This window comes from Scatophagus argus, chromosome 13 (genome assembly GCF_020382885.2).
Source record: "Scatophagus argus isolate fScaArg1 chromosome 13, fScaArg1.pri, whole genome shotgun sequence".
Lineage (NCBI taxonomy): Eukaryota > Metazoa > Chordata > Actinopteri > Scatophagidae > Scatophagus > Scatophagus argus.
In genome coordinates, this window is record NC_058505.1 from 14905864 (window position 1) to 14933523 (window position 27660).

General features: G+C 41.7%; 3 protein-coding genes across 6 annotated transcripts; 2 read left to right on the forward strand and 1 right to left on the reverse strand.

Annotated features, from left to right (window-relative positions):
• Positions 1–334: 334 nt before the first annotated feature.
• On the forward strand, positions 335–2846 carry rps15 (ribosomal protein S15). The gene is made up of 4 exons (XM_046408733.1): positions 335–409; positions 831–916; positions 1335–1569; positions 2684–2846. The coding sequence occupies exons 1-4, from the start codon at positions 407–409 to the stop codon at positions 2795–2797; spliced, it is 438 nt and encodes a 145-aa protein (XP_046264689.1). The 5' UTR covers positions 335–406; the 3' UTR covers positions 2798–2846.
• Positions 2847–3410: 564 nt separating this feature from the next.
• Positions 3411–16093, forward strand: LOC124069277 (dipeptidyl peptidase 9-like). 4 transcript variants are annotated; one of them, XM_046408284.1, is made up of 22 exons: positions 3411–3621; positions 4386–4434; positions 4866–4956; positions 5117–5355; positions 5587–5699; positions 6062–6235; positions 7693–7864; positions 8080–8190; positions 8315–8443; positions 8538–8599; positions 8690–8790; positions 9350–9527; positions 9654–9813; positions 9942–10021; positions 10235–10387; positions 11145–11280; positions 12020–12165; positions 13105–13251; positions 13389–13541; positions 14027–14169; positions 14511–14622; positions 14919–16093. In XM_046408284.1, the coding sequence occupies exons 3-22, from the start codon at positions 4901–4903 to the stop codon at positions 15009–15011; spliced, it is 2658 nt and encodes an 885-aa protein (XP_046264240.1). In that variant the 5' UTR covers positions 3411–3621; positions 4386–4434; positions 4866–4900; the 3' UTR covers positions 15012–16093. The 4 variants fall into 4 exon arrangements, with proteins under 4 accessions (XP_046264240.1, XP_046264239.1, XP_046264238.1 ...); XM_046408283.1 differs by having other exon boundaries at positions 4386–4419; XM_046408282.1 differs by lacking the exon at positions 4386–4434.
• A 1534-nt stretch (positions 16094–17627) lies between these two features.
• On the reverse strand, positions 17628–24266 carry angptl4 (angiopoietin-like 4). The gene is made up of 7 exons (XM_046408286.1): positions 23606–24266; positions 22594–22704; positions 22392–22488; positions 19829–19942; positions 19569–19664; positions 19072–19356; positions 17628–18960 (listed from the first exon to the last, which is right to left on the reverse strand). Exons 1-7 carry the CDS (start codon positions 24125–24127, stop codon positions 18776–18778), a joined length of 1410 nt encoding a protein of 469 aa, XP_046264242.1. The 5' UTR covers positions 24128–24266; the 3' UTR covers positions 17628–18775.
• Between the last annotated feature and the right edge of the window lie 3394 nt (positions 24267–27660).

Sequence of the window (27660 nt, forward strand, 5' to 3'; positions counted from 1 at the left end):
ATGATGCATGTTTCTATATTTGGACGAACCGACACTTTACGGTTTCTTTGTTCCGTATAACCTAACAGGTAGACGGTATGTTCAGCTTCCTTCTGGTTATATTCAGTCGGAGTTGTTTGTCTTTAGCGGAACTGCAACTGTCTTTTTTGTTCTTCCTCCTGATGTGGAGAACTGACACTGAGCTACAGTGAGATTTAAAAAAAACGATTCTAAAAAAGGGACACGTTGGTAGAAACTTGACACGGCACCAAGTAGACAGAAACTGTTGCTGTTATACAACCGCTCCACCTGCTGTTCACAGTGGGGAATGACGCCGGAAGATATCACCGGATGTTTGGTTTAAATCGCGCGATATTAGGCCTAACGAGACTTCTGGCCGTTCTTTTCCCCCGGAACATCAGGCAAGATGGTAGGTGTTCTACCGATCGAGAAGCTTGTCAAAATATAATCTATGTACATCAGAGCTGTACACGAATGGATTTGGGTAGCCGGTGATATTATCCGACAGTAACAAACGTTCACTAACCATTCAGTAGAAAATCGTTGCTGATAATGCCAGATAAATCAATGTTTATAGGCCCTGGTTTAGCTTGAGCCATGGCCGTCTGTGGCTAGGCTAACCCGGTGGTTCAACGAAGTCTGTATCAATAAATAAATACGAGCTGTCCTGTGAATGTCATTGTTGGACCTAGCAAGGGTTAATACGCCGATGTGTAGATGTTTATCAGTGATATTACATTCAGTTTCCGCAGAAGTATTGGCGCAACTGTTCAGTAACTGCTATCTGTACCAGCTCCTTACTGAACCGGGATGATGTCTGTGACTTTTAGGCGGATACCGAGATCAAGAAGAAGCGTACCTTCAGGAAGTTCACCTACAGAGGTGTGGACCTGGACCAGCTTCTGGACATGTCCTAGTAAGTAAAACACTACTGAGGTTGAGCAGCTATGGCTGCATGGTGGTCGACTGGAGCTTCTGTACTACGTTTTCGTAACCGATTCATTGGACTCTTCTAGACGCTGAAAGTCCTGGCTTTCTATCCAACAATGTTGTTCCATGCGCATCCCTTTAATGGGTGGGTTGTTGGGTTTGTCCCCTCTTAGAAGTGGAATCCATCACATTGGATGGTGTGCAGATTCAAAGGTTAAAGTTGAAGGGTGGGACTAATACAAATGCATCCATGATACGGACAGTTGCAGATACTCCACGTCTAATGATGTTCAGATGGCCAAGTTCAGAATAGCTGCCATTGTGCTGTATTGCTGTTCTGCATTCTCTAAGCAAAATCAGTTTTGATATAACTGACATTACTGTCCACTTGTCCATCTGTGCAGTGAGCAGCTGATGCAGCTCTACTGCGCCCGCCAGAGGAGGAGGCTGAACCGTGGTCTGCGCCGCAAGCAGCAGTCCCTCCTGAAGCGCCTGCGCAAGGCAAAGAAAGAGGCTCCCCCCATGGAGAAACCAGAGGTGGTGAAGACCCACCTGAGGGACATGGTCATCCTGCCTGAGATGGTCGGGTCCATGGTTGGAGTGTATAATGGCAAGACTTTCAACCAGGTTGAAATCAAGGTGAGATAGTATTGGTCAGATGGGAGGGGAGGCTTTCTTAGACCTCGTCTCCTTCATTTTGGTTACATTTTTGTGAATGAATGCCTCTTGGAGTTCCAGCAAAGCTGACACTGGAGGTGAATATCATGGGTATGATTTGAAAAGCAGGCTGAGGTTTGGATATTTATTTCATGTTCACAGAGCAGAAGTCAGTCAAAGCACCAATACCTGCAAATGCATTGTGAAACAGTTTGTCATAATTCCTCATTAGTTTGGGTCTGTGCCCTGTCAAATAAACCAGTACCTGTCGTTAATGTCATGGCAGTGGGCTTCAAATTGAAACTTAAATGCTTATCTTGACGTGTAAGAATGCTCTGCTGAGCAAGATGATGATTATGAAAATGGATAATGGAAACCATTAGATTGTTTAAGTAACAATATAGGTCCACTATACATACAGAACCATTTTTGACTTGCTGCAAATGAAAGGCATTAAGATAAATCTACATAAGAAAATCAGTCATCAGTCAAGCATCATCAGTATTCATCTACACATCTGGATGATGTAATTATTGTGAAATTCATCAAGTGAAAATGGCAATTCACCTTTCAATTCCTGTGTGCTCCTATGCTTCTAGCCAGCTTGGTATGAGTCATTGCTGTTTTCCATATTATACCTACGAGGGATGAAAGAAAATATTGATACACTTGAATGCAATATTTTGTTTTGTGATGCTGTATAGATTCTCGAACTCATACGTTGAATATATTGAATTGTCAGCCTTGTATTATGATACACATAGCATTGCTGTATTCTTGAAATACAGTCTGACACTTGCCAAAATTGCCACTCGGAAATGATGGAAATGTGAAACTGTATGCAATGGCTGAAAATCTTCAAACTATGAACATCAAATTGGCACCTCACGCCTCAGAATGCTAATGCTGACAAAAGCCCTCATAAACACACAATTTAATGACAAAGTATTGGCAACTGAGTACACAGACTCCTAGCTCCTCCAGTCAAAAGCACTACTGAAAGGGTTCTTACTCAAAACATTACATTACTGTGCATGTTGTTGTAAGTGTACCCAATGCATTTATCTTGTTAATAACATATTTCTCATCCCCACAGCCTGAGATGTGCGGTCACTACTTGGGCGAGTTCTCCATCACCTACAAGCCAGTCAAGCACGGTCGCCCTGGTATTGGAGCCACACATTCTTCTCGTTTCATCCCTCTGAAGTAGAATGGCTGTGTTCTTTGTATAAATAAAAAGAAAAAGTTGCTCAACAAAACGTGTCTGTTTGCTTTCTTCACCATTTCACAATGAACTGCTCATGTACAGAATCAGAATCAGAATTCCTTTATTTATCCCTGAAGGGAAATTCTTAAAGGATATTATCTTCAGGGTTGAGCTTTTGACATGTTAAGGTATCTTGATTACATATATGGGTGGATTTGAGAAATAATACTCAGAAATTGTTCTGAGGCTGTATTTATATGTTATGTTCAGTGAATGTTTAACCTCACTTTATGACATCTGCAGAGATGCAGAAAATAAATTGATGACCAACATGTAATAACTCAAGTGTGATAAACTCCAGTGGGTTCCAACAAACACTGGGTATGATTTATTGGTTATGCTCTTGAGTTTCATTCAACTGTCTCAGCAGCTCATCTGGGTAGAATTTTAAATTTCAAGCATGTTTACTAGAACAGCGCACGTTAATGTGTATTGTATAAAAAACCGATATAAATTTATGAAGAGCAGGAATCGGCCTGGATAATGTCCCATCCTGCCACAGCACTGACGCCCTTTTACGTATTCTACGTAAGCTTTCTGTTAGAGACTCTAAGTGACACCTCCTCAGAGCGGCAGTGCGGCCCTGAAAAAACGCCGGTGTGTACTCCACCGGGGCTAAGGTTCCTCCTCTTTCCGATCTAAAAGCCATCTACATTCTGTGTGGCCACACTGGGCCATGGATACAACCTCTAGCGGTTGCACAGTCTGTTTATTCACACCAAGCTAATAAAGTCTGTAACTTGGTTAAAGAAACAGTGGCCAGATTGGTAAGTAATTTAATTTCAGCTTGTTTCATAGAGACACTCATCTAAGCGTCTGTTCTTACAGACATACCAGAAACCGTTAGCTTAGCGGTTAGCTTGCTTCTAGCTAGGCAGCTAGCTAACGTTAGTTAGCTTCAAATCGAAAATGACAGAGGGGAACTGTCCTGTCAAAATGTAGGTAAACAAGATTTTTTAAGTCTAGACACACAACGGTCATTGTTTGGCAGTTTGAGGTTTCATCATCCACTGCCAAATGTAAGTAACGTTAGTGCCGTTTCTAGCGTTAACACAAATGAATTTGCCGGTGTTTTTCTCAGTGTGAATGTGTAGTTGAAACCCGAGAACAAAGATCTATTGTAAGCAGGCGAACTGTTCACGTTAAACGTTATTTTACTATTTCACCCGACTTGTTCCCCTTTCTTACAATGAGCTTGATGAAACGTCTCAAGTTACGTTAACAGTCAAAGAGGGCCTGTCCATTTATTCTTACAAGTTGCAGTGGAATTGTTTCCAATTTTATCATATTTAACATAATACACTGAGGCCACGTTAAATAAAAGTTTAATGTTCGTGAGAGTCTTTTCAGTGTTACAGACAGTAGGATAGACGCACTTCCTATTGTACAAGCACACAACTAGGTACACGTTTAGGCTAATATTCATTCATAAATACATTTCCGTCAGCTCACTTGCCGTACAGAACTACCTTGCATGTTCCAGGTGTCAGCTTGACCTGTGATGCTGTTTATTGTTGAATTGACTCTTTAGGGACACTGGTGACTCAAGCTGAAGTATTTTGCTGGTTGTTGAATTCCTTGTGAGCTAAGTGTCACTTATTTATACATTTAAGGTGCCTCACCGCAGTAAGAGACTAACCTACTGCTACTATGTAGGAGTAACATAAGGATGGCACTTCAGTTATTTGTAGTTTATGATTTTTCTCACCACTGTTTGCGTCACACTAATTCCTTACCCAACACAGAGGGATAAAAAGAAGGAATGTGGGGTATTCCCTATACCCTGTACTTCACCTTCAGCACAGTTAAAGACTTATCAGTTGTGTTTGTGCTACCAAAGACTGAAAGAGCAGAGGGATTTAACAAGGATTATGATTGTTAATTGTCACTCTGGTCTGCAGTTGAAATACATGGCTCCATGTTTCTGTGTCAATACACTTTAAACTCATAATGAATGACTTATTTAGTTCTGATTTTGGAGTTTGATCTCAGTACTGTGCTTTATTCATAGGTTACAGAATCGGAGTGAGGCGTGTTGATCAGTGAATGCATAGAGTCAAGAAGGTAAAACTTTGTGACAATAAAGAAGGTATCTGGAAAAGGTACAGTAAAAACTTTGTTTCTTTTTTTTCCCCAACTGTTTTCATGCTTAATTAGAATAATCAAGAATAAAATGCCAGTTTCATGAAAGGAATGCACCAGTCCAGGTGTATTTGGGTTTCTGCACCTCTTATCAGTTTTTTTTCTAATGTCAACATCCAGCTGTGTGACGGTGAGCATGACGGCTGTGGACGGCCTTTCAGACAGCACAGAGGTGGTGGAGATGGAGGATGTCCCATCTCAGTTCTTTGTGGAGAAACACTCTTGGGAGGGCCTCCGAGACATTATCCACTGTAGCAGGAAGTACTCTGGCATGATCGCCAACAAGGCTCCCCATGACTTCCAGTTCGTACAGAAAAAGGATGAGAATGGACCCCACTCCCACCGGTTGTACTACCTCGGTAAGATGATTGATGCTTGACGATGGTGCAGAACACCCCCCTACCCATTATACTAATTTTGTACTCCTTTCACTACACCTCAGTGATGTTTTCTAGCTCTGTGCAGAAGAGTGTGATTGTCTCATGTTATTAAAACAATCGCTGTGCTGACTTTATTCTTCTCCAGTTATTATGAGCCTTTTATTTGTTGTTGCTGACGTTGACATTGACTCTCCTCTGTGTGCCCAACAGGAATGCCTTATGGAAGCAGAGAAAACTCGTTACTCTATTCAGAAATCCCCAAGAAGATCCGGAAAGAGGCCCTCTTAGTGTTGTCGTGGAAACAGATGCTGGATCACTTCCAGGTGAATTTTCCCTGTCTTTCTGTTTGTGCAGTGCTAATACAAACACAATACAAACAGCTCAGTGTGATGGTGTCTCACAGTTGGTTATCGAGCAATCCCATTTGAAAACTGACTGTAGCCTGATTTTAGTTTAATATTGAGATTTTGAGAGTCCTTCAAGGTGTGACAGCATTTCGGTTTTCAGCATCCTGACATAAGATCTGAAACTTGAAAGATTAATATACACATTATTACTGCTTCACAGTAGTAATGTATATATTAGCACAGAACACTAAAACTTGTATGTCCCTGCAAACTTGGGCACACAGAATCTCCTCCGCTCATCATGTGTTGTACATGTGATTTCCTGTTGGTTCTCTAAGGCTACGCCACATCAAGGGGCCTATTCTCGAGAAGAGGAGTTGCTGAGAGAGCGTAAACGTCTTGGAGCATTTGGTATCACCTCTTATGACTACCATGCCCAGACCGGCCTGTTCCTCTTCCAGGCCAGCAACAGCCTCTTCTACTGTCAGGATGGAGGCACCAATGGCTTCATTGTGAGTACACTGCTGTTATTATTTTTTTCTTCTATCAGGAATCCTTAGATACTCGGGATGAGTTTAATTCAGGCAAAGGTAAAAGAATGCAGGTACAAATTCCACGGTGCAGATGTGTGTTGTGAGATGCGACTGGTACATTGAATGTGTTCATGTGTCCTAACAGTAAGGATGATTTAAGTACCTGCTATGTAGAGCTGTGCTGTTACTGTGAGTCAATTAATGAAGCTTTCTACTTTATTAGCATAGAACATTGCAAACTAAAGGTTTCCTTGATTATCTGTGCATTGTAATCTGATGACAATTAATGCACTTTTGTGTGTCCATAATAATTATAAATGATTTGGTCTTAAAAGTATTTTAAATCTCTACAACTGCTGATGTGCTAGTGGCACCAGGTTAACCTTGCAGTGCAGCAGATGTTATGGGAGGAAAGACCAGATCAAGTCCACACTACGTTTTTGTGTTGCCAGGGCTTTGGATTTTGTGCTAAATTGTACCAAGTTGCTGATCTTTGTGCATGAACACAGATGACAGATGTGGTATAAATCCTCCAGGTTTTTCATAGCTGTCACAGATACCAAATAAGTTTTGTGGGAATCTTCAAATCTGTAGTCTGTGTGTCAGGGGCTTCTGCTTGTCACTGTGTGTTTGTTAGTGTTTTTGTCCACTGTTTGTAGTGTGAATCTTGGCTACAGATGGTGTGATTGTTGTATTTACTGTCTGTAACAGGTACATCTTCAAATATGACCCCATTTACATTGTATTTGTACTTTCATGATTGTGTTAGCTACTCCAGATTTGCCGAGTTTTGTCTCATGGTGTTTCTTGAATGTTGCCCACCCTTCTCAAGTAGGGTTCTGAGTTCTAATGTGCTATACATTACATTGTCTTTAATTCCATTTTTAGCTCAGCTGAGTTCAAGGGATGTGTGTCTGTGGTACCTCATCCTCTTAGTGATTTCAGCGAGTTACAATTTGAGTGAACAAACTGGGCAAATCAGAAATTCTTTTATATGTTTATCTTGTTGTTATCACAAATCCTGAACACGTTTGTGTGCATAGGATGTTATTTCCCCCACAAGTTAGGCTGGAGAAGTTGTTGAGTATCAGAAATGACATTCATTTCAGCAGGAATGTTGTTAATCTTGTCAAGTCTTAAAAGTGAACATGTCTGCTAGAGGTTCACCAATTAATTGATTTGGCTGATTGATCAGTATTGATAGGATGTTTTACAGTCTGTCACTATGAGCAGAACTTGGCTCTGATAGTGGCTGATGGTGATGTGCAAAAAAAAGATCTGAAGGAGGTGTCACCTCTGTACTTATTGTACCTTTTCACGCTTGTGGAACTGTCGTTCTAAACAATGCTTGCATCAAACAGGTTTCTTTTATATCTTTACATCCAAAAGTCAATTTTCACTTTGCCTTTGACTAATATTGTGTATGTTGGTTTTAGCAGTCTGCTCCTGTAAAGCCAGTGGAGATCAAGACCCAGTGTTCAGGGACACGCATGGACCCCAAGATCTGCCCTGGAGATCCTGACTTCATAGCTTTCATCAACAACAATGACTTGTGGATAGCCCACATCAAGACGGGCGAGGAAAGGAGGCTCACTTACTGCCACAAAGGTCTGAAGGCTCTGGGTTTCATTTGAATTGTTTTAGTAGGCAGTAAAATGTAAAGCGATCAGAATTTTCACATGCTTAAATGTCCTTTTTAACTTATCATAAAGCTGGAAATGATTAGTATTAGACAGCATTAGATCATTTTTATGTTCAGCACTGTACCAGTAACATTACATGGATTAAAGCTTTTTTCCCCTAATTTGCTTAATTTCATCCAGGTGTGGATAGTGTTAAGGAGGACCCCAAGTCTGCAGGTGTAGCTACATTTGTCATCCAAGAAGAGTTTGACCGTTTCACTGGCTACTGGTGGAATCCCTCAGTGGTAGAAGGTCAGCAATTGGTAGCTTGAATACTCAGGCCGTTCACATAATTGAGGAACGCAACTAACTTAGAAGTAATAGGTGTTTTCAGACCATACAGTTCTACAGTTTGATGATTTTTCTCCCCCATCAGACCCTAATGGAGGTAAAACGGTGCACCTGCTGTATGAAGAGGTGGACGAGACAGAAGTAGAGATTATTCATGTTCCATCTCCTGCACTGGAAGAGCGGAAAGCAGATGCATATAGATATCCACGTACAGGTCAGTGTAGCTCTATACTCACACTCACACACACACACACACACGCTTGGAGTTGTGAAATGCTTTATTTGTCATCTTATTTCTATAATTACAGGTAGCAAAAATCCCCAGGCTACACTTAAACTGGCAGAGATCAAGACAGACCATCAAGGAAGAGTGAGTCTTTTGCAGTTGCAACATGTTTTTTCTTCTTCTCCAGAATAATAATCAGTCATTCCTAATCTGTGTGTATGGTTGTACGTACAGATTGTGAGTACGCAAGATAAAGAACTGGCCATCCCTTTTACCTCCTTGTTTCCGGGGACAGAATACATTGCAAGAGTAGGATGGACGAGTGATGGCAAATAGTAAGTGTTACGGTAACTTTGGTTCTGTTGACTCAGTGATGTGGTCATTATCAAAACAAAGCACCAGAAGGCACTGGGACTTCTAATGTTGTGACATAGTTTGCGAGGAGATGTATGTAGTTTGTGAGTAAGCACTAAGTGTCCTACTGTAGTTACACTGTCCTTCTGTGGGAAACACTGAGCAGACTCACTAACCTCTTACCAGCTATGTAAGAGTTGTGTCTTTCTGTGTATTTTCCTACATGTTTAATTGAAGTATGTAAGAAGTATACATTTCAAAATGTTAAAGAAAAGGTCTTTCCTTGTCGTCATTTTTTATTTATTAAATCTGCAGAAAATATGCTGTATTGTGATATGTAGAGTTATATGAAATTACTCATACTGAAATATGAGATTTGGTGATATCACACTGCCCTAATTCTCTTAAAAATTATGTTAATGGACAATATGCTTATGTTTATGATTTTTTTTCTCTAATAGAGCAGTTGTTTCCATAGTAAACTAATCTTTTCCCATAAAAAGCAATGTTTTGAGTTTTATCTCCTCTGTGTGCCCCTAGTGGCTGGGCGGTGCTTCTGGACCGCAGTCAGAGAAAACTGCAGCTGGTCCTGCTGCCTCTAGCCCTCTTCATCCCTGTCACAGATGACCCAGCTCAGAGGCAGGAGAGTCTGGAGGCCATGCCCAGTAACATACAGCCATACATAATCTATGAAGAGACCACTGATGTCTGGATCAATGTAGGTTTTTCACACAGTGCACATTTAAATGGAATATCTGTGCTGTTTCTAATTAAGCAGTGGTTACAGTGAGGAAAGGTTCTTTTGTTGTAATAAAAGTAACTGACTGTTCTTCTCTTGCTGCAGGTACATGATATATTCTATCCATTTATTCAAACGACAGAAGATGAGTTTACTTTCATTTGGGTAAATGAGTCTAAAACAGGTTTCAGCCATCTGTATAAAATTACATCTCTGTTACAACCGGGCTGTTACCACTGGGCAGAGGGCTACCAGCACACAGAGGGTAAGAGACCAGGAGATGCTTCTGCATTTATTTGGAAAAAAAATAGATATGAAATAATCAGTAAAGGTTTAAGTCAGAGTGTTGGGTATGTCAAGGGTCATGATGATTCTGTTATCTGTTTTCCACAGGAGACTTCAAATGTGCAGTCAAGGAGGAGGTTACACTGACCAGTGGAGAATGGGAAGTGCTGGCAAGACATGGTTCTAAGGTTAGTCAAAGTCTGCCAGTGTTTAATATATAAGTCATACCTATTAAAGATATACAGGTGTTTTTTTAGAAAGTTATTCAGAAAGTATTTTGACATAACTTTAATCTGAGCTCTAAAGATAATTCACCAAGTTTAATAAAGTTCCTTATCATCTCTTAATAGCTGCTGTCTTTTCATTTTCCTCTCTTGGCTCTCTTCTCTCTCCCTTGCTAGATCTGGGTGAATGAGTCATCAAACCTGGTGTACTTCCAGGGTACCAGAGACACTCCTCTGGAGCACCACCTCTACGTGGTCAGCTATGACTCACCTGGAGATGTGGTCAGACTAACCAAGCCCGGCTTCTCTCACAGCTGCTCTGTTAGTCAGGTAAAACCATTCATTTGTTTGCCTACTCGTCCAAATACATGAATGCACATTTCATTACTCCATTCATTTAGTCGTTAATGCAGCTCTTTATCTACCCATACACGCATATCAGCTCATCCGTCAAACTTTGTTGCTTGTAGATAGTCGTTTCTTTACAAGCCTGCTACTGACTGTAATATTTCAAAAAGCAAACCGTTTAACAAACAAAGTGGTAGTGCAGAAATATTTTCTTGTAGAATGTTTCCAAAAGGGTTGCTGATTGCATATTTTCCCAGATTGGTAATGTGAATTTGAAGGTTATATACAAGTAATATGTCAGGTCAAATATTATTATGATTTAAATCGCAAATAAATCAGAACTAGGTTAACACAAATGATGCAGGTTCTGTGTTTAGTGTAAGTGCAGGAAATGGAAGATTTGGAATAATTTTAGGCATATCAGGGAGACCACCAAGAACAATGAAAAGGAAAGCACTTTGGAAACACGAATAAAGCTGTGAAAACCAGGGAGTGACAGGACAGTCTGTGGTATATGGGATGAATGTACTGTTGCCTATCAGCAGTGTTTTGTGCTGACATTAGGTCACGTGCAGCTTTGTAACACAGATCCATGTAATATGTGGTGTAGTGTTGCAATTGCATCTCCTCTTCCTTCAGCCTTTCTGTTCTTTATTGTATAGCTTCCCTTATTTGCCTTGCTGAATCGTTCTGTATATTTATAATGTTTTGCTTTTCTGTTCACTCTCCCACCCTGCAGAACTTTGACTTTTTTGTCAGCCACTACAGCAATGTGAGTACGCCTCCCTGTGTTCATGTCTACAAACTGACCAACTCTGAAAGTGACCCACTACACGTGGTACCTGAGTTCTGGGCCAGCATGATGGAATCACCAGGTAAATAGGATGTGTCTTGACTAACTAGAAGGTTTGTGACTGATTCAATATGCAGAGTTAGTATTAACATAATTGGGTTTGCTTTTCTTAGACATCAGTCTGGCCTAGTGTGAAGGTTATCCAACTGTCTGTGGTTTTATTTTTGGAACAATCAATAGACGAGACGAGTCTGTAGGGAAGGGTTGCAGTCTGGCTTCGATTAGATCAAGGACAGTCACTTCGATCCACAGCGGCGTCCTCTAGACAGTCTTGACAGCAATCAGATAACGTGGTGCTAAAACCTTAAACGCCATTAAAAGTACCAGGAGTGACATGGCAATTCTTTACTGCCTTGTTGTATATGGTTGTGTTTCTGCTTTTGCAGAAGTGTAGGGGTCACAGAGTAACTAGCCCTTTATAGTAACTACCCCCCCTGAGCTACTGAACATGACTGTGCTATCTATCTGTTAAACACCTTATTTTGGAATTAGAAGAATGGTGCTGTAGATAGCAGAACAGTTCCTGAACTAACTTGTCTGGAATAATGAACCTGTTTCCCAGTACCGCAGGATGACATACTGCAGTACTGGGGAACAGGTTAATTATTCCTGTACTGCAGGATGAGATACTGCAGTACTGGTTCCAGAATAACATTGAGTGTGTGCTTTAGTGTATGATTTTGCAGATGCTTTGTTTCAGGCCAAGAAGACGTACAATCTCTGATAGATAGATAATGACCACATGTTAACGTGTCTTACAGGTTGTCCAGGAGATTACAGTCCGCCTGAGATTTTTGACTTTCCGGGGAAGTCAGGCTTCCAGCTTTATGGGATGGTATACAAGCCTCACAACCTGCAGCCTGGAAGGAAACATCCCACTGTTCTCTTTGTGTATGGAGGCCCACAGGTTTGTGAATGGAGCCCAACAACAACAAGTAGTCCTAGCTGCGCCTTTGGTTTTCCAAACACTGTGGAAACACCCTAATCTAACTCCTAACCTGGTTTTATGTGCACAAATTTAAGTAAAACATGGGATCGAATTGTATGCAGGGATGCAAACTGGTCAACTTTTGGTGAAAATCACTGTTTTGAATCCAAAATAAGTCACGAGATATGAGACTAACTCAGGAGACTTAAGACCTGGTTCTGCACTCTCTTATTTATTCTTGTATCAGTAAGATTACATTAATTGTAGGGTGTGTTTTTCTCTATATCCTCGTGCTATAATTATCAGTAAATCCTCATTTTGAAGCTGATATTTAAAGACATTTCTCCGCCACCTTTATCAGCTTTTTCACTACTGATGAGTTGGCATTCCTGTGCATCTTATGAATCTCATGAATTAGCAAAAACATGGGAAATTATTGTGTCTTGTGCACATGAAATAAAATTTTGAACATTCGATGTAGTAAACGTGGCCTATGTATTATATATTTAGGACAAGAGTTTGAAGCATCAGTCCAGATAATAAAAATAATTAAATGAAGGCTGCTGATGGTGAACATCACCAGCCCAAGTGTCAGTATTTGATAACCTGAGAATGAGACTCTCTTCGTTTTTTTTCTTTGTTTCTGCGCACACAACACTCCGCAAAGCCTTGCAAGACGTGCAGCTTTTTTACTCAAGCTGAACGTGTTCAAATCTCACCGACACGCTTCGCATTGACTCGGTATATAATTGCGCTTTGTGAAAATTTCGGTTTGTGTTTGGTGTGAACACAAGTGAGGAGGGAGTTATTTTCACTGTCAGATTTAATCAGATGTTCCTGGTTTAAAAAAAAAAAAAAGTCAGTTATCATAAAATGGAAACGCTATTCATGAAAACTTTTGTATGTACGTGTTTTCAGGTGCAGCTGGTGAACAACTCCTTCAAAGGGATGAAGTACCTCCGTCTGAACACACTGGCCTCTTTGGGCTATGCTGTGGTCGTCATTGACGGGAGGGGCTCCTGTCAGCGGGGCCTTGAATTTGAAGGAGCCCTAAAAAATAAAATGGTAAAGTAAGAGTCAGGTCATTAAATTAATCAGCAGGAGCACTGAAAAACATTTGTAAGAAAACAAAAAATTATGCCATAAAAAGAGAAATGGTTGGCAGTGTTAAATAGCAGTCTATTCTGTTTTCTCATCTTTAGGGGCAGGTGGAGATTGAAGACCAGGTGGAGGGGCTGCAGTATGTGGCGGAGAAGTTTAACTTTGTGGACCTGAGCCGTGTTGCCATTCACGGCTGGTCGTACGGCGGTTTCCTCTCTCTCATGGGCCTCATCCAGCGACCCAACATCTTCAAGGTTTCTGATTCTCTGCTGTCTCCTTCAGAGAGAAATTTTAAGAAAAGCAGACCACAGTTTGTTTCTTTTATGATTGTGTAATGCATTTGAAACAGAACTGATTGCTTAATTCCTAATATATAAAGTGTCACAACTGAACTTGTGATGTAGTTTCCACATACATCCACATGGTGTCTGTGTTGTACAGTATGTTGACTGTTAACCTTTACTCAGAAAGGATTTTTCCACATACATCACAGGCACTGAAAATTTAATTTTTGTCAGAATTTACAACCAACTGAGCCTTAACATCAGGATATACTGTAGAATTATTGAAACTAATTCATTAACTAACTAACTCATTTTCCAGCAACCTGTACCTTCCTCCTGTAGCATTTTTTTTTTTGAATTGCCTTCCGAGTGAAATTTCACATTTGGAGATGATTTTAAATGTTTTATTTTCCATTTTTTTTCCCCAGCATAACGAAATTCTGTTTTCCTTCCAGTTGGCTATTGCAGGCGCCCCTGTGACTGTGTGGATGGCCTACGACACAGGCTACACAGAGCGTTACATGGATGTGCCTGAGAACAACCAGCAGGGCTACGAGGAAGGCTCTGTGGCGCTGCATGTGGACAAACTGCCAAGCGAGTAAGTACAAACACTTTAATAAACAGGCAACAGTGCTTTTTAATGTGGGGTTACCATTGTTGAGTCTAGTGCTTGAAACTTCTAAATACTTCGGATAATGCAAATGGCAGGCAACATCAGGCCTCTGTGCTGAGGTATTTAGGACACCCTCATGGCCTCACAAATGGCATGTCGGAGCACCGCAAAACTCAAACTACAAAGTTGCCGCATTTCTAAAGGTTCTTCCTGTCTTAAATGAAGAAGGAGCCAGGAGACTTTGACTACTGGATTCCAGGGTTTGCGCTGTATTTCTTGACTGTTGTAGCTGTCATATTGTGACCGTGTAATCCTCAACATTCCAGGCCCAACCGTTTGCTGATTCTCCACGGATTTCTAGATGAGAATGTGCACTTTTTCCACACCAACTTCCTAGTGTCACAGATAATCCGTGCCGGGAAGCCCTACCAGCTTCAGGTTAGTGTCACAAGTTATTTCACCCACAAATGCATCTTAGTGAAATCTGATCTCCATTCTAGGTCATAATTTACATAACATTTGTAAATGTGATGGTTATCCCTGAAATGATCCATATGTTGGTTTTATATTGGCTTAGACCACCGTACTATGTAATGGTAGTCACGTACAATGTATTCATCATATTCGGGATTCTAAAATAAGAGTGACACAAGTTTTCCAATTCAGATTTTACATAACACAGACATGCAGTACACATCAGTATGCAATTTCATCATCCTGTTTCAATTTTCCAGGTATACCCCAATGAGCGACACAGTATTCGGTGCCCTGAGTCTGGAGAGCACTACGAGATAATGCTGCTGCACTTTCTACAACAATACCTCTGAAATGAGACAACAGGGGAGAAGTAAAGTCTTGTTTCCCCTCTGTTCTCCTCTACCCCTCCAGCTCACAGCCAGTCTTTAGTCTCCCTGACCTCCCGACCCCATCCCCATCCCTGAACATTCGCCCTGCCACCGAGAGACTATCACACACCCTGCAGCTACTAGCCACTCTCTCCCATGAACTAGTCATGTAACTTCTCCACTATTCTTCCCCTCTTTCGCTCTCTCTGTCTCTTGTTCTGTTGCTTGCTTGTTTGGTCTTCTCCATGCCCGCCGCCCGCCTCCATCGCCCCACCCCTACCCCACTCCACCCCTGTGTACAGTCTGGGGTATGGTTTACGAGCACAGAGATTTGGTGTCTCACCCTGAAAGCTGAACAAAGACAAGGACATATGGAGAAATATCTGCAGGCTGTGTCACATTGACTCATTGCTCACCCATGTTTTCACCTCCGCTACCATTTTTGCCAAATGTTATCGTTTTGTTTACCCCCTTGCTCCACCTGTTTTATTCACTCGAGTCAGTGGTAGGAACGGGGTTACAGTTCACAGATATGAAATAGAATCTGTACACATATTTGCAGACACGAGCTTCCACACTTTACGTACATATAAAATACAGTTTATCTCATTCATGGACACTCAGAAGCACACTAACTCAGAACTGTAATATCCTTACTTTCTGCGAGTCTGCACCTTGCACCTTGCAGTCAATTTAATGAAGAAAGGAAGAAAACCGAGACTCTTCCTTTTGTCCACTTGTTTTAAGTGTGTGTTGTTTAAAATAAAACGTTTTATGGACTTTTATTCTTTTTTTTTTCTTTTTAATGAGTGCTGACAAAGCCGCTCATTGATATTTTCGCTTCGTTTTTTCACCTCGCATTACAGTGCTCGAAACGTCTGCTTGCCTTCTTAACTCATAATTTATATTTGCCAAAGTACCTCTTGACTCTTTATCATGCTGGTATTTCCTTTTTTTACTGCAATAAAGACAACAAGAGGGTGAGCACTGGAGTCTTACAACAGCTTTGTACCACCGGAATACAATTTGTACATGATAATGAATAAATGTATGAATCAATCACATGCAGTCTTCTTTTTCAAGCATGTTATGTTTCATGTTACCTTGTGAGGAAATGTACTCATCTAAAGTGTGTTTTCCCATACTGATTTTCAACTCTAACCCCCCATTATACCCTTCATGTCTTGTCATTCTGTTCACACGAGAGCTGCACCTGACCAGAACTCACCACTGCTACAACAATAAGGGCTTTCAAGCACTCAGAGCCATGCATAGTAATCAAGCTGCAGATGTTGGTCCTTGTGCACCCTCCCTTTGTGGACAGCACAGTTGCCATGGTATCCTTTCAAAAACAGGGAGATCCTGCTGACTGATGCCTAACCTTGATCTGATAACACCACAGACATTAGATGAGGGAATCTTCTGCCTTATCATCAGCCTGCTGCTCAGCCTCTGTATGACCCTCCGCCAAGCACGTGTTAACAGAGAAGACTTGGCATCTCAGCACTTGCAGGATTAGTTAGATACTTTGGGGAATATGCTAATTCGCTCCCTTGCAGAAAGTTAGATGAGAAGACTGGTGCCACTCTCATTTCCGTATGGCAAACATGAAGTTAGAACCAAAGGTCAGTTAGCTTGGTTTAGCATAAAGCTAATCCTAGCTATGTTCTCTGCCTGCCAGCACCTGTTTGTTTTCATTATACTCACGGAGCAGTTTTAACAGTATTCGCGGAGTATGTTCTGCATTAATGTGTGCAAGTGACAAATGCTTGTCCACTGCTGTTACCATGATGTATGACAGCAAAACATCGACTTTCACTGGCCTAAGTGGTAGCCTGAAAGGAGATGTCAGGACAGAGCACCCTCTCATCTGACCGGCTGTTACACTGTCAGTATTCAGAGGATCAGTCTGGATGAGGCCCATTAACAGCAAGGCTGGCAGAAAGCGGTGAGATGAGGAATTCAAGCTGACACCTCGATGCTCCTGAGGTTTGTTTCCAGGTAATGTGATTGAGCCTCTACAATCCGTAGCGATGTGGCATGTGTGACTGGTGCAGGTCTGCCGTATGGGTTTGTGCCTGCAGGTGGCTTCCAAAGAAAATTGAACCAGACAAGTTTGGGTACTTTGGTAAAAATCATTATTTTACTATTTAATTATGTCAGAGGATAATTTTTACAAATCTAAAAATTCAATCAAAGGCAAATCTTGTTTCACTTGTATGTGGAATACAGCACTCTGTGAACAATGAACAATTTGAAATATCCTCTTTGTTAAACCACAAATTCATAATTTTTTTTAAATTAAATTAACTAAAATTAAAAATTTTTCCATCTGTCATGGTGAACAAATTTGGTATTTGCAGCATTTTTTTTCTTTTGCTTTCATTATTAGTTAACATTTGATAAGACAAAATGAGTATCAGCCTGTCCATTTGACTCCTGCTGTGGCCATATCTTCACAATATTATTGTATTATATTTGTTTTTGTGAAATATTTGTGAATTGTTTCAGTTGTTTAATGCAAGGATACTACTTTATGTTTGTTACAAACTTGTGGATACTCTCTAAGTGGCACATAATAAACAGACAAATGGTAAATCTTAGTTAAAGTCAATTTTATTGGCTCAGTGTGGCCAAAATGGTTATTTTCTTTTAAAAAACATTTTTACATTCGGTAAACACAACAAAGACAATATAAATTACAAACAGGTAGCACCGGAAATATATTGATTCTTTACAGTATTTAAATAAGAAAAGGGAACGTCTACAAAAGCAAACACATGAGGACAACAGATAATGCCACAACAAATCAGTTACAGTTATACATCTGTAAAGACAGATGACATTCCTTCATACACTATGTACAAAACCATGTCTCTCATCTTAAAAGAAGTCAATATGACTTAAAATCATCAGCATCTCCACAGAAAAAGTAGTTAGTGAATAATATACTTAATTTGGTTCAAAACTGCAGGCAGAAAACATATTGTACAAAAGGCTGAAACCGTCTTCAGTGCCCCACAAATTGCTTTTCCAACATCAGTCTTAACACAATTTCTGCATCGTAATCCTAGTTTACAGTGATTTATAACCTTACATAATGCTTGGAACACTAATCTCATCATGTTCATGTGGAAAATGGCTCTTTGTTTTAATTAAGTCACCATTTGGTCCGCACCATTGGGTTTAAAAGGCTTGCTTAATCAGCCTGACTTTCAGTCCTGCATGCGTGCTTTATAGCAATTCTCAAGCTGCTCTTGAGCTGACAGTGCTGTTTTCTTGCCACAGAACCACATTAAAACATCATGCATGCATATTTGATACCACGTCTGGTGATGCGTCTCGACTTGTTGAAAATCCTTTGTGGCTTACACCACAGTGGACAAGCCGGGACTCGCTCTATGTTGCTCTCCTGTCTAGGGAACCCTGCAACTTCAAAGGTACAACATATAAAGAAGTTTCCACTGCATGTTTTCTGTTTTTCCGTCTGTCGCTCAACATTGCAGGGAAAGAATCTGCTCTCGGATAACAGAGCAATGAACACCTGAACCTCTTTCTCTTTGCTTCAGCGTTGAGGGCTTGGCTTCTGGTATGAGGTCTTTCTTGCAGGAAGACAACCAGTGAAGATGAAAACCACTGCCTCAATGACTAAGCACCAAGAAGAAGAAAGAATAATCCAAAATCTACTTCTTTGTACCCCTTTGCTTTGTTTCGACTTTTTTTTTATTTCAGTCTCCCTCTATTCTTTATGACTTGCTTTGGATTGCAGCAGGTGCGATCATCATCATGCTGTACTTCAGAGGATAGTAGCGCCCCCGCCAGGTCTTCCAGAAGATGCCCTGCTTCCTCTGGTGTCTGTGCTTGGGAGGAGGACTCTGGATGTATCTACCGTTTAGGTTGGAGTGACCGCAGTTGCTGAACCACCAGCCACCTATGAAGACAAAGGACAATATCAGGTTAGGTGCTGCTTTTTGAGGTCTGCCCCAGACAGGAAAATAAACAAATGGAAGCATTTATCATCGTATTGTCGTGTACCACTTACCAGAGAGGTGCTTGGCGCAGTTGGTGTCAGATTTCTGGTCGTTGTCTTGATCGCGGGTGGAAAAAGGCAGGCCAGCGGTGGCATCAGTCCCCAGTGAACTCTCCAAAGTGCTGAAAGAGTCAGCCTTCTGAATTTGGAGTGAATACTTGGTTTCCTCTCCACCCAGATGGAAGGGAAGACGGACAGATGCTAAGTCACCATTCCAGTCAGAAAGCTTGATGTTGAGGATGTAGCCACTGTCTTTAGTGATGGAGTGGATCTTTTGCAGACCCAGCCAGAACTCCCCTAGAGAAGACGATAAAGAGAGGAAGAGAAATTTTGAGAAAACAAATCAGTTGTAAGATACTTTCTAAGGTCAGCTCCCGCTCTCTGATGCAGTGGATTTAAAAGACAGTAATGCTGTGTGAACTAATCTGACCCTGGCAAGGCTGGTTAGCACCTGTCCAGTCCAGTTCTGCAGTTAGTGAGAGTGCGATCAAAGTCAAAAGAGCATTTACCATTCAGGCCGCCAAAGCCCTGTTCGTAGGCCTCCCATAGCTGGTCAAAGTCCACTGAGCCATCTTGCCGTCTTTGTATCACTGTCCACCCACCATCTGGACAGAAAGACACGAAAAGGTTTATCAGAAAGAAGTTGTATTGAACGAGATGACAGCTTGTTGTGCAGTTTGGAAATCAATTGCCTAAGTTTGCAATGTTGTCCAACCTGCAGTGAGCGGAACGGAAAGGACAATATGAGACGAAGATTTTCTCCGCTTACCAGCTGTCATCTCACAGAAGACTTTAAAGGGCTCTGCATTCAGTGGCTGGATGGTGTAGATTCCACTGGTGGTCTCTCCTCTCAGAAAGAGCTCATGACAGTCTGATGCCACCTCTAGAAGGACAAAAAAACAGAACAATGTTAAGACAAACAGTTCTGTACAGTATCACTCCCAAGCCCCCCGAGCTGCTGCCCATGCTATTCATACACAACGTATTCAACAGATCTGTTGCACTGTGATGGACAAAAATGAGGCTGCACTTTTTCTGGGTCACTAGAAATATCTTGTTTCATGTTCATGTTTCCTGTTTTGAAGCAGTTTTAGGTAACTCTGGCATATGCATGTTTTAAAGAGGGATTTGTGAATCTCAACTTGTTTATCCAGCATTCATAAGTAGGTCATTTACAGCCAGGGAATCACTCAGCAACATGTTTCTCTGCCAAGTGTCTGCAAATACGACTATCTTTCTCAGTCAACTTATCAACAAGTCTGAGATACGTGTGTACCCATTAGAGCCTTTGATCCAGCCATAACATTAGGGAGAGTGAGAACTTCTTTTTTGGTTATAAATATGACCCTTCTCCCAGTTCCCAAGCAGGCCCAACCAGGCTATTGAGTTACACACTACTACCCTTTACATTCCTCAACCCCCTTTTTCCCCCTGTGGGTCTGGTGCCCCTCCTCTCTGGCTCATCACACCTCCCTCACATGCACAGCAGCCAGTAGGTGACGTAGAAATTCATGGCTGGTGCATGCATGGGGAGTGATCAGAGGGTGGTGGTGGTGGATGTGTGTGTGTGTGTTGGGGGGGGGGTACCAAGCAGGGTACTGTGGAGTCAATTGAAGCCGCCGCATGCCCAATGATGCACGAGACTAAGAGCACCCCTTTTGTAATCCTTTTTTATCATGAATGACATCATCGTGTGACGCTATTTAATCTTTTCAAAACAAAAAAGAAAAAACAAATACAATAAAAATGTCATTTTATTTTGTGGTTTTGTTGGATAATTGCCTATGAATTGTTTCAGTGTGAACACATCAGATGACCGCAGAGCCACAAAACATCATTTGCGCGTTATTGCCTTTCCTCTAGTGGCATGAACTCATGGTGGTCAGTCGTGGCTATAGTCTGCCTCGGGGTCAGGGGTTCTCCTGAACTTTGGCACACTTCTTATTCATTACAATGGCAGTGAGGGTGGAGATGAGGGGAGGGTGGTTGGGTGTAGGGATTGGGGGAGGAGAGGAGAGGATGACTGAGGAGGAGGAGGAGGAGGGATGTCTGACTCCCTGACAGATCTAGGGGAAAGGTTGCTCATTCTTGTGGGCCATACAAATGTTTGTTTTACACAAAAAGGTGCATGAATGTCTTAAAGGGGGAGGAGTCAAGAGTCATCAAAACAGTGAAGAATATCTGTGCAAAGTTCGCAGATAAATATAGATTGCCTTTTCCTATTTACCTCCTCGTTTTCCCTCCATGTTTTTTTGGCTCAGGCACAAGGACAGTAATCTGAGGAGCACTGCATGCTAGGTTTGTACAAAGCCTCCCTGGTCTCCCTCCTCAAACAACAGAAATGATCAGTGTGAGTAATCCTGCTGAGCTGTGTGACCCTGACTGAATGCTCTCAGAGAACAGAGAACTTTCCCCCAGTTGAAACCTTGCCAGAGAAACTTGTTTCTTTTCCTCCTCACTCCTGAAATCCTGCTGATGTCAGAGCTCTAAGGTGTTATTGTGATTTGTACTGGCTGACCGTTGCCTCAGCCATGTTCACCCTTCACCTACTTCTCATCAGTGGCCATGGGAAACAGAAATTCAACTTGAAATTCGCTCCAATCTTCCCTATTTTCAACATGCATAGATCTCTGTATTATTCAACATTTCCTCCTGTCATTCATCTCATCCTCTTAAATGAGACCAAAATGTTGTGGTTGAGGAAGCTGAACATATGTCTCAACTCTCCCCCAGTTGGTGTGTATCCAGTACAGTCTGGATGAAAGCATTCATTATGTCTGCTGGTCCGGGAGCAGCAGCTGCTTGGCGTGGCTGCACACAGAGGGCATCATTTACTTCCTTTAACAATTACTGTAAGGCACAGTATGAGGGGCTCTGACTACACAGAGTCTCACTCTGGCAGTTTGAATTTCCCTTTTCTCTTTTTATGTCGAGATGACTGAAATAAATCTGAAATAAGGATAAGTAGTTACACCTGTGTAATATATATTTTTAGTTTATATTACTAGAAGGCCTCATTTACTTTTTAAAATATTGTTTTCCTCGGTTCACTGTGTCAGTGTTCTCCTGTATTTGCTGAAATGATGTCATTGGGATTTCACGGGCTGAAAGGCAACTTCTGCGAGAAGTTCATCAACTGATATTTTTGGCGTCACGCTGAGCTGAGAAGCTTGTCCCAAATTGATTAGATTCCTTGATTTTAATTGCTAGTGATTTAAGCGTCTTTGTGGCCTGGCTAAACAGATGGCCTGCCACATTTGGCGTCAGACTATGTGAAGTCGACTTAAGACGGCGCCAAGAGGGGATTTCGGACGCCTTCTGGCTTTACTTACCGACTGGAGAGTCGTGTTGCTCCGCGCCGCCGCTTTGCACAGAGGCGTCCGCGTTGCTGCTCCTCGGGGGTGCAGGTCGCTGTCGTGACTGTTGGACCTGAAAAAGTTACGAATCCGTGAGAAGACTGTAGAAAATAGATAACAAAACACTGAACAACAGTTACTGATGTGGGATGCAGAAATGTTTGTTTTGCTTCCTCACCTGACTTTGCAGCGTCCTGATGCGCACATTCTGCTTGTCCAGCTTCTCCTGCTGGAGTCTGATCCGCTCCATCAGGTCATCGATGCGTCTGTTCTGAGCCTCCAGCATCAGCTGACAGAAAAAAAATAACAGAAAGGCACCACACCTTTAACATTTTATCAAATTTATTTCACGCCATGCCTGTGCGTAAACGTGTTCATGGCGCCTTAGTCTTACTTTATAAGACTTCATCAAATGAACACCAGGATTAACACAAGAAACGGGCCACCCGCGTGGCTTCACTGAAAAGCCTCATACAAAGACTCCAGACACATTTCCATTTACATTACATTTCCTCAATGACAAGCATTTGTCCTTTCCAACGACTGTGGCGTGGTTATGTAACTCCCTCATAACGCGGGATTTTCCATGTCACTATAACGCCTTTCAGACTCACGCACCGCTTCACAAGTCCCTTCCGCTGTGTCATATGGCCGAATAGTGTAGTGACTGTTAAGTCTTACAGCTGTGTAAAATGATTCACACATTTTTGCAGTGGATGCCTGCAGATCCCATTGTTTGGAAGCCTTTGGTGTCTCCCTGCACGTACTGCACGTTCTTCCACCGTGCTGTGCAGACTTGTTAACCAACCCCCATCGACTCCACTGCACCCACCACCCACTGCTTGCCCTCTGTGCATTTTGATTTACTGTCTTTGAGCTCAGGGAGAAAGCAACCCCCTCACCATAAAACCTGTCTATGCACACTGTACTTCCATTAGCATGAAGAGACCGTTTAGACATCTGCTGCAGTATAAAAACCTTTTGTACCATGTGTGGCTTTTTGGTAATCTCTTTCAGTGATGAGCATATGACTCATATTTTGCATACACTGGAAAGACTACGTTTGCTTAATTTGCCTCTCAAACTAAATAATGTCTCTTCTTATCTCCTCTCCTTAACATGCTTCTACCTTCCCAAACATATTGTGATAATAAAAAAAAACCAAAGACAGAAACTTTCTGCGTTCTCACCTGGATGCTGCGGACATCGCTGTTGTTCTTGGCACCAGCATCAGGCAGCACCGCGTCTCCCTGCAGCATGCTGTCCACCCTGTTCTCCAGCCGGCTCATTCTCTCACTCATCGTCCTCTTCTCCTGCTGCATCTCTTCAGCCTTCTCCCTCAACTCGGCGGTGACATTCAGCAGCTGGCTCTCTCTGTCCTCCAGCCCCTGGACACGAGCTTTCAGGGCATCCCCCTCCACTCGCAGCCTCTGGCTTTCCTTCCCCAGTTCGGTCACAGTGCGATTGAAGACCTTCAGCTTGCTGGAAATGTCCCTCATCTGAAGTTTGGTTTTGTCCACATGCTCCTTCAGGCCCTGGCCCAGCTGCAGCAGGCCATGGGCAATGACATTTACATCATCCCAAGCCGCGTACTGTACACGCTTCTCCTTGGCAGCAGTGCCGGAGGATGAGGCCCCTTTCCTCTCGAAAGGGAAACCTGTGGCCATGAGCACCACCAGGCAGAGAGTCAGAGTTGCCAGTGTTGTCTTCATAGCTGTGTTTATCCTAAACTGTTGAAAGCTTGCTTTAACTAGTATATTTTCCTGTTGCAGAAGTGTGCAGTGTCCTGTCCTGTTGTCCAGACTTGGATTTGTGAGCTCAGTCTCCCGGCTCAAGAGTCACAGCACTACTGTTATATAGTTTCACAGCCCAGAAGCTGAAGCTGAGAGCTGGCTGCCATTGGCCAGCTGAGGAGAAGGAGGGGTGCAGTTACTCTCAGGTTTCTGTCCCTCCTCCACCTCTCTGCTAACTATTCATGTCAGAGGCGGAGAAGGGACATGATATAACAAAAAGATTGTTTTTCATATCAGCACTGTGAGAGACAGAGACAACACTATCTACTGGAGGAAATGAAACATTTGATATCCCCCACAGTGGAGCAAATGTATTCCTTCCATTATAGTGAAGTATTGGCAATTTAAAACAAAGTGTAATATGTGTAGTGTTTCTGAATAAATGAGCTAATCCAACCATCAGCACAGGAACACCCTGAAATTGGTAGATAATTATAACAGAGCCCAGATTAAACCCATGAAGTACAGTTCAATGAATATTCATAGCAGTCAGTCTGAAACAGAGCTGCAAAAATCTTGCAAACCATTTCCTATAAACTGGACTGATTTGAGCTGAAGTGTAAAAATAGATTGACCAAGCTGGATTATGGAAGTGAAAGTGACAAATTCCTTAATGAGTTTCACTGTAAGTGGACCCCACACAGTGATGTCAATGAAAGATGAAACCCAGATGTTTACAGAGCTGACTCCTCATCATTTTTATGTTATTAATTCACAGTCATGAAGAGAAGATCTCAGTGTATTTCATGTCCTGTAACCTCACTGTATTGTCCCAATCATTTGTTTATCGCTTACTCCGCCCTACTGAGCTCCATATAAATTTTCTTATTTTCTTTGCTGCCGTGTTAGTCATCAAAATAACTTCAGTGTGATTTAAGTCTCTGTATTATCTAAATCTGCACATGAAATCTTAGCCCATATGCTCACAATACTGAGAAAGAACTCAGGCAAAATCAAAGAGCGTAAATTGATCGGCACTACTAAAAAAATTACAATGGTTATGAGATACCAGTGTAAAATTATGTAGCTTTAGCAAAACAGTCAGGTTCCTGTCATGGGTGGGGGGGATAATTTTCTTAATTTTTCTAAACTTAATTAGAATCCTAAGACTTCATAATAATCCCAGTAATGTTAAAAATGTAAATACTGCTCCCCTGAAAAACAACATTACTAACAGCTACTGTAAAAACAGTGTATCAGGATGTCTTTCTGGGGGTAATGTGAGGAGTGAATGAAGTCAGTGGCACGACGTCGAGCACATCAGGAGAGGAACATGGGTATGATTTGGCCTGAGGTGATCCTCAGCAAATCTACTGGGAGGCGTGAGGACTGTGAGAATTAGGGTAAAGTTCACAGCACAGAGAATGTCCAAATTGCGGGCTGTGGGGTTTCTTTAAATGCCTCCACCAGGGGAACTTGTAGGTTGTACGTGATCCGGGGCCAGATCACAAAGATGGAGCTGGTTTAACCCTCTCCTGTCTGCAGCCCAGACTAAGTAGGTGAAAGGTAACTGGTAGACTGCTGACGCAGTCCCCCTTGCTGAAGGGGGTAATTGAGTGCAGAGGAATTACAGGGCTCTCACTTCCATGTCTGGAATGTAACAAACATACATTATTTTCCTCAAATCCTTGGCAGAGAAAAGATTTCTGCTAGGACATCCAAAGAATGCTGCCTTCCACTTAAAAATAGGTGTTTCTAATTCAGCTTTAAGCAGTCCTTTCCTTTTAAAAGGAGTACAGAAGCCAACACAGACAGATTTGCTTTTGTTTGTTCAAACTGGCAGATTTGTGTGTCCACTGTGGCAACTAATTGTTTCCTTTCAGTTACAGTACAGCAGGGTTATTATTGGATGGAAACACATTTTTTATCGCTGATTTATTTGTCAGAGGTGAAGGACAGACTGTTGAAAGGTATCTGTCTGCAGCAGGTAGACACATGTCATATTGCGTCAACTAACAGAGTAATATTTGAACTCGATGACCGTCTGGTACGTGATTATCATGATTGTGCACGTACAGAACATAAAAAATTTAAATGGCCCATGTTGCAGCTGGCATGAGTCAAACAGCCTGCAAGAAATCCAGCTTTTCTTGATATTGTAATCATACTGTAATTATAGGCTGACTCATACTTGTTTCCATCATGACCTTAAAGACAGAATTGCATAATAATTGAATAGGAAGTTGTCTGCCAGTGTCTCTCTTTTGACTTCATCAGTATTCAGATGTTTTACTTAAGTAAATACAGTAACACCACAATACATACATACTTACTTACATACATACTAATTTAAGTCCTGTATTCAAAATGATACTTAAGTGCAAAAAGTGTCCCTAAAATGTATTTAAATTGTCAAAAGTTTACATGTAATTAGCATTTTAATGTTGTTCCTTTGTAAGATGTTTTGTATGTATGATTTCAGAGTAACTAATATGTAACCAATAACTGGGGTCAACAAAATTGTAGTCTTGTGAAAGAGCCCAATATTATCTTTCAAAATGAGGTAGTACCTCCAAATAGTACTTTCTCCCAATGGGTTTCATCCGGGGAGAAATAAAACCAGGTCAAACAAGAAGGACCACCAATCACGACAGAGAGTTTATTTACAGGAGGACAGACTAAACAAGTGGATTAAATAAATGTCAGTGTTATTTGTATGATGTCTACAATAATGTGCATGACTTGCAGAAATCTATCTGCATCACAGGACCCACACCTCACCACAGCTGCTTATTCAATTTCCCAAAATGGCCGCTCCCATCTGTAGCCGGCATGGTGACCTTTTACCCAGATTCCGAACACAGAACATCTGTAAATCCCAGTGACGGAGCCTGTTAGTGCCGTAAACCTCTGGTTCCCATGGATAGAATGTAATCTGTGATCTTTTCCATATGGGACTATTTTATGAGCTTTTGGGGTTTTATATTTACTGATTTCTTTTCATGTGTGCCAGAAATACATATCTGAATACATCCCATCAAAGTAAACAGTCTCAAATAAAGATTTTGATCAATTTTGAGAGAAAAGGAGGAGAGGAAAATCGAAATCCTTCTTTTAGTAGATCCATGAGATGTCAGCATATCTAAGTAAGACTTAATATTTTAGCTCATCCACCATAAACCACAAAAAAACATCTATTGGGATGTCTCCTCCCTTCTCTTGGTGTCAGCCATGGTAACCAAATGCCAATGCTTTATGTTCCTGATTTCTGATATCATGACATATTCATGACCTTATTAGTTGACTGCACGTTCACTGAGGTTCAGGGTTTACTGACTGGAGCTCATGACTGTCTTGTGATTGAGAAGGAAAGCCAGCCAGGATGGACTGGAGCGGTGCATGTAGAAGAGCTGTTCACATGAAACACAAGAGGACTGATGGTGCTTTCTGGGCGTGTCATAATCACAACTGAAAGTAAAAGGGAAAGGAAAGGAAATAGACAACAAAAAATA

Excerpts from the sequence above, each read along its gene's own strand:
- rps15 (XM_046408733.1), top strand. Across the intron at positions 917-1,334 it reads CAGCTTCTGGACATGTCCTA|TGAGCAGCTGATGCAGCTCT; the intron begins GTAAGTAAAACA and ends CCATCTGTGCAG. Across the intron at positions 1,570-2,683 it reads TCAACCAGGTTGAAATCAAG|CCTGAGATGTGCGGTCACTA; the intron begins GTGAGATAGTAT and ends TCATCCCCACAG.
- LOC124069277 (XM_046408284.1), top strand. The coding sequence starts at position 4,901 with ATGCATAGAGTCAAGAAGGTAAAACTTTGTGACAATAAAGAAGGTATC. Across the intron at positions 6,236-7,692 it reads GAGGCACCAATGGCTTCATT|CAGTCTGCTCCTGTAAAGCC; the intron begins GTGAGTACACTG and ends TGTTGGTTTTAG. Across the intron at positions 11,281-12,019 it reads CAGCATGATGGAATCACCAG|GTTGTCCAGGAGATTACAGT; the intron begins GTAAATAGGATG and ends CGTGTCTTACAG.
- angptl4 (XM_046408286.1), bottom strand. The coding sequence starts at position 24,127 with ATGAAGACAACACTGGCAACTCTGACTCTCTGCCTGGTGGTGCTCATG. Across the intron at positions 22,705-23,605 it reads GCGATGTCCGCAGCATCCAG|CTGATGCTGGAGGCTCAGAA; the intron begins GTGAGAACGCAG and ends TTTTTCTGTCAG. Across the intron at positions 22,489-22,593 it reads TCAGGACGCTGCAAAGTCAG|GTCCAACAGTCACGACAGCG; the intron begins GTGAGGAAGCAA and ends TAACTTTTTCAG.